Here is a 6,566-nt window from a genome sequence, read left to right on the forward strand (position 1 = left end):
CCTCCCCATCAACCCTGCCTTGAGTGTGACAGGGGATGGTGCCCCAACCCCCCAATCAGCCCTACCCTGAGTGTGACTGAGGGTGTCATTGCAACCTCCCGATCACCCTGCTCTGTGCATGACAGGGGGTGGCGCCCCAACTCCCCAATTGGCCTTGCTCTGAGCCCGACCAGGGGCTGCACCTAGGGATTGGGCATGCCCTCTGCCACCCCGGGAGCAGGCCTAAGCCAGCAGGTCGTTATCTCCGGAGGGGTCCCAGACTGCGAGAGGGCACAGGCCAGGTTGAGGGACCCCCTTTCCCCCCGAGTGCACAAATTTTTGTGCACCGGGCCTCTAGTATATACATAATTAGCATCAGTCATACATATACACACATATATATGACTGATGCTAAAATGATTACATTTTGAAGGTATACACTGGAATTAAATACTTAAAATACAAATCATAGCCTTAAATGCCCATATTTGAAAATAATATTAAGAATAAACTGAAGCATTCTACTCATAAAATAAATAAATAAAAGCGAAGGAAATATAAAAGGTTAGAAGTAAAATTTTTAAAATTAGAAAATCAAACCACACAATATTATTGTGATAAATAAAACTATGAACTGATTCTTTGAAGGGACTACTAAACTAGCTAAACCTCTGATAGATCTAAGAAAAAAATGGGGTATGGAGTCAGAGAGTGGGGAAGAATTACTTTCATTTTTCACTCAACATATTCTGTAGTTTGAATATTTAATAATAAGAACTTATAACATATAAAATAATGCAAACATATTTTTTAAAGTTGGGTAAGTATATCTATAAACTTACACTTTCAGCATCACAAAGTAATTCAAAGAGCTTCTTGCTTGAAGGAGGCGACTGATTACAGCATGGTATACGTGACTGTTCAGAAGTCTCGTTTGATGAATTCTTCAACTTTAAATTGAAGAAACGTGATCTGAATGGAATTGCAGCCTCTGTGCCCATGCTTGGAGTACGAGTTAAATTCTGCAATGAAGCTACACTTTCCTTTTGACAGAATTCTACAACAGCATAAAGACCCTATAGCAAAAACATAAAAATAGAACACATTTCAAAATGATGTGTTTACCACAGTAATATTTTAGTTCATATTTCAAAGCAATTATTATAAGGTGAGAAAATATTAATTTTTAAAATTTAAAAATGATAAGCTTCTAACAGGAGCATTGGTTTTAATCATTTTAAACAGTTAAGCAAGATTTTAAAGTGATAATAGTCAAGAGAAGCTGAAAAGAATGCTAAAATAGAAAATTAAAAGGCAAAACAAAGATCCCTCCTACTGGCCTTTATCCCTAAGATAATGGGATTATTTGAAGTATTCAAATAATGAAATCCTTCAATTATAAGCAATTACAGAACTGCTTATAATTCTGTAATCCTCCTATAAGGAGGCCTCCTATTCTCATATCTCAAACATAAATCTCTTAGAGAAATTTAGATAAAGAAAAATATAGAATAGCCAAAGAGAACTTAACTTTACCATATACAAAAAGGCAAAAGAGCTAGAAATAAAAATAATAAGTTTATTGTTTTTCAATACTTACAAAGCTTTCAAAGAAGAAATGATTATTTATAGGTCCATGTTGGGATAAATACTTGAGAAACTTTTTTTCACTGATTTTATTTGGGCAATGTATTAAAATAGTCCGCTGTGCCTGTTCTCGTCTTTCTTTTTGCAACTCAGAGAATCTCTTTTTGGGAGTCCTGTCTTCAGAGCCTATGAATGAGACAAAACCAATTCCAACATGTGTAAAACTTAAAGTATATTTTGATCAAGTACATAAAAATTTTACATCTAACTAAAACCAACTTTATCCCAATCTCATCTTCTTTTCTTCTAAGGATGAAACTATACTACTTCAATTTTCATTGTACCATTTTCTTGTGACTATCATTAAAACTGCCCACTTTCCACCCTGGCCAGGTAGCTCAGCTGATTAGAGCACTATTCCAATACACCAAGGTTGTGGGTTCAATCCCTGGTCAGAACACATACAAAAATCAATGACTACATAAATAAGTGGAACAAGAAATCGATGTTTCTCTCTCTCTGCCCTCACCTCTCTAAAATCAATCAATAATTTTTTTAAATGTTTCAAATGTCCACTTTCTGTTTTTATTTTTTTGATCCTCACCCAAAGATATTTTCCTACTGATCTTTAGAGAGAGTGGAAGAGAGAGGGAAAGACAGAGAAATATTGATGTGAGAGAAACACATCCATTGGCTGTGGCTGACCAGGGCCCGGGCTGGGGAGGAACCTGCAACCCAAACGAGGTAAGATACTATCCTTGACCAGAATCGAACCCGGGACCTTTTGGTCCACAGATGGATGCTCTATCCACTGAGCCAAACCAGCTAGGGCTGTTTTGATGTACTATATTCAATGCACAGTGCTAAAAAGAGTTCCACAAAATTTTAAAAACAAAACCAGGAAAGTAAAATCACTCATTTAACATTTCCACAAATGCACACATGCAAAATCTGTGTAAAATGTAACATTCCACAGTCTGAAATTATTATAAGCTTGAGTTTAATGAGACAATGAGGTTAGAAATTTAATGTAGTGAACTAAGTTATTACAGTTTTTCTTTGTCAAGGGTCTGGATTAGGCTTAAACAATTAACAATTATCAACTATCATGTGCCTAGGGAAATCAAAGAATTTAAAACCTAGTTGCTGCTCATAAAGAGCTCATGATAATTTTATTAAAGAAAGAGGGTAAAAAAAAATTTTATTAACAACCACTCTAGAGGTTAGGGGTTTTACAATCACAGGAAATAAAGAAAAAAAAGAGCTGTGATGGTCAAGAATTAAATACTACTAATCCACTGACCACAAAGAAAAGATCAACAACTGAACCAAATGTCAAATGAACCAAGTATAAAGAAAAAGAAAATCATTTAAGTTAAAGTCAAACACTGAATCTTAGGAATTCATTTTTTAACCCAACGTATTTAACTTATAGTTGGATGGCTTAAAAGTGCTTCTTCTAAAAATCTGGAATGGTATAATCTAGAGATTATAATCCAGCGTGTCTAGTATCAGTACCCTCCAAAAAATTCCAAAGAGATTAAATAGAAAATGTAATGGATGTATGGAAATCAAGAGGCTTTTTAACATCATATTCTTTCAAAAGATTATTATAAAACTAAAAGACAGCCCGGCCAGCATGGTTTAGTGGTTGAGTATTGACCCTTGAGCCAGGAGGTCACGGTTTGATCCGGATCAGTGCACAGACCGAGGTTGTGGGTCTGGTCCCCAGTGGGGATGTGAGGGGGTGTCGTGCAGGAAGCAACTAATCAGTGATTCTCTCTCTCCCTCTCCCTTCCGCTCTGAAATAAATAAAAATATATTTTAATAAAACTAATAAAGGAAATACTGCAAACACACTATTCTTTTATTTAAGCAAATTCCAAGACATTCTCATCAGTGATGGCAAACACGCGTGTCAGAGGTGACACACGAACTCATTTTTTTGGTTGATTTTTCTTTGTTAAATGGCATTTAAATATATAAAATAAATATCAAAAATATAAGTCTTTGTTTTACTATGGATGCAAATATCAAAAAGATTTCTACATGTGACACGGCACCAGAGTTAAGTTAGGGTTTTTCAAAATGCTGACACGCCAAGCTCAAAAGGTTCGCCATCACTGTCATAGATCAATCAAAAGCTCTTAGAATTTTTCAAATTCAGGTAAAAGATTATTTTTATTCTTCCCTTCGAAGAAAGCTATGAGCACAGGGACATGGAGCTACTGGTGGCCACGCGCTCCCCACCATCCACATCCCCAAATAGAAGAATCTGAGATTACGAAGCCACCAAACAACAGCTGAGGAAAACACCACCTCACACTGACCACATCCATCCAGTCAACCTTAAAGCAGCTGTGTATTTTTCTGGAGTTCGGTCACATGGGTTGGTGTTCCTCCCTTTTTTACTTAAGATACTTTCAATTAGCTTCTGTCACCTGCACCCAAGAGTCCTGAATAATATACTACATATTTCTTATTCTTAAATCAGGTTTCTTTCCATTACTCACATGAAACCTATGTTAAAACTAAGATTACCATGGAAATGGGAAATTAGTCGATTTTAGCCCATTATAAACATTTTTCAACCATTAGAGCCTGACCAAAAATGAAATTGCCTGATTTATAAAACAGTGTTCTCTTTGTTACTAGAAAATATTACTAGGAATGTTCTGGCAATGAGTTCACACATTGAGTAAAAAACTGAATTAATCCTTTCAATTATAAAATTATATGCTTCTAAATGAGTATAAGGTATAGTTACCTTCTCTTTTGAAGTCTGAAGAAGAAATTCAAATGAGGATTTTATTACTGTCCCTGAATGCTTAGCCAGTTATATTATCCTAATGATACAAAATGAAACACATTTCCTAAAAAAACAATAAAGCTGTATTAACTGAGTAGTCTTGGAATCAGAAGTTTTATTCTTATCTTAGCTACTGAACAGCTGGGTAATTTTGAATTAGCCACTTGGACTAGTCTATTTCCTCATCTATCAAATAAAGTAACAATAATTCCTTCCATATCTACTTTAAAGAGTTTTATTTTTCAGAGCACATGAAAATACTCTGAAATTTAAACCACTATACAGATGTCACATTATAATAGCTTGTTTGGCAAAATCCTTAAATTTTCAGAGTTCCTTAAGAATTTTTTAACACAAGCAGCTTCTAAGTCCAATCCAATCAGTATTCCAATGAAACGTCATATTAAGTAATATTTCTCCCTGTCCATATGATTCTGTCATACAGTCTGATGGGGAGAGCAAGCCTATCATTTATTTTATGGGGGAAAAACTTTGCTTGTTTAGCCTGCTTCAGAACTGCTCCCAGAAACAATTTCATATCTTAAAACTACAGCTCCAGGAAATAGAAGAAATCAACACGTTTTGTTTACCGCTCCACTTGAAGTCTAAACTCAGCTCAGTGACACTGCACAGGTCATTCAGCTCTTTGAGTCTCGTGCCACGTCTGTAAAACGGGTCCACTGACACATTTCTTGCTAGACTGTTTTAAGGATTGCAAACATGCACACAATTCTTGGACCACAGAGGGGTTCAATAACCGGGGGCTTGTCAATACACAAGCCCATGAATGTAGAACGCCTGCAGGGCAATAAATAGCCTGTTCCAGTGAATGCCTATCTGTTACCAGATTTATTTTGCTCACAACGGATAAAATAACCAAGTCAACGGCAGCGGACTTCACAGGCAGGGCCCTACAGTTGGGGGCCAGGGTCGTGGTTATTCATCAAGACTTCACTACACTTGGCCTTCATCAGCAATTCGTATCAAAGTCAGAAACACCTGTGAGTCATGAAGTACCTGACTGGTACTGGCACATACGTTATTATTGGGAACATTATTTCGCCAGATTGTAAAATACTAGCAAGTTGTGTTCTTGACCTGAACCTGAGAGGTTTAAGCAATTCTATTGCGGCGCACAGGAGTCCACAGAGGAAAGAACGCCACAAACCCCACGCCAAGAGCCACCGGGGCAGCCCGAGGTCCCCCGGGGGTGTCAGAGGAGCACAGGACGCAGCCTCACCCTCGGTTCCACGGCCGATCCCACGAGCCACGCGTTCGCCCGCGATCCCAGTCTCTTCCCCCTTCCCTCGCCCGCGGCGGACCGGGCTACAGAGCAAACCGGGGACACGGCGCCATCACCTGTCTCCGCGCTCCCCGAGGACTGCTGTTCCCCCCTGGCGTCTGCGGCCACGGTTCCTGGGCAACTCAGCCGCCTGTGGATTGGACGCAGGACTTGACTTCTCTGAGCGCACATGGACAAGCGGCTCAACAGGCCCATGCCGCGAGCCGCCATTGTGAAAGCAGTGGACGCGCTGAGACGAAAGGGCACGCAACTTCGCGCAGGCGCGCTGAGGCGAAAAGAACGGGCAGTCTAGAGGGTCAAACTAGGCGAAAGGCGTTTGCTTACAAAAGAAGACATTAAGTCGGGAATGAAACTGTTTGAGCTTTCAGACGTGTTTTGTTCCCCCACAGTTCTGTAAAGGAAGACCCAATAGCCCGCCCGGCCTGTGGCCCCGGTTTTGAGCGCGGCCCCTCCAACAGGTCGCCGGTTGATAACTCTATATTTAATATTTTGAGGAGCAGAACCTGTCAGGGCACTGCCCGGTTTCAGGCTCCATCCTCAGTGTGGGTGTACCAGAGGCATCCAATGGATGATTCTCACACATGTTTCTATCTCTCTCTCCCTCTCCTTTCCGCTCTCTATAAAATCAATAAAGACATATTTAAAAAAATAAATACAAGGAGACCCAACAGTTTGAGCATGCCACGAGTCGTGAAAAGAAACAGAGCAAGGTCATGAGGAGGAGGCACTGACTTGGGAATTTATACTTTGGGTATAAATAACAACGGTTTTTCTTTACCCGATACTGCTCTAAGTTCTTTCGTGTATTGACTCTTCATCCTTAGGACCACCCTATGAGGTAGGAACTGTTAATAATCTCTATTTATGCATGGGGAGATTAAGGCATGG

General features: G+C 39.2%; 1 protein-coding gene across 1 annotated transcript in view; it reads right to left on the reverse strand.

The window, feature by feature from the left end:
• Window positions 1–5,996, reverse strand: part of MTPAP (mitochondrial poly(A) polymerase) — a 26,745-nt gene extending 20,749 nt beyond the window's left edge. Inside the window, exons 1-3 of the mRNA XM_006770919.2 lie at window positions 5,735–5,996; window positions 1,580–1,752; window positions 822–1,055 (exon numbers count right to left, since the gene is read on the reverse strand). Of these exons, the coding sequence (XP_006770982.1) occupies window positions 822–1,055; window positions 1,580–1,752; window positions 5,735–5,888 (561 nt within the window). The 5' untranslated portion in view covers window positions 5,889–5,996. The remainder of the gene's footprint in view (window positions 1–821; window positions 1,056–1,579; window positions 1,753–5,734) is intronic.
• Window positions 5,997–6,566: the final 570 nt, after the last annotated feature.

Source organism: Myotis davidii, unplaced genomic scaffold (assembly GCF_000327345.1).
Source record: "Myotis davidii unplaced genomic scaffold, ASM32734v1 scaffold585, whole genome shotgun sequence".
Classification (NCBI taxonomy): Eukaryota; Metazoa; Chordata; class Mammalia; order Chiroptera; family Vespertilionidae; genus Myotis; species Myotis davidii.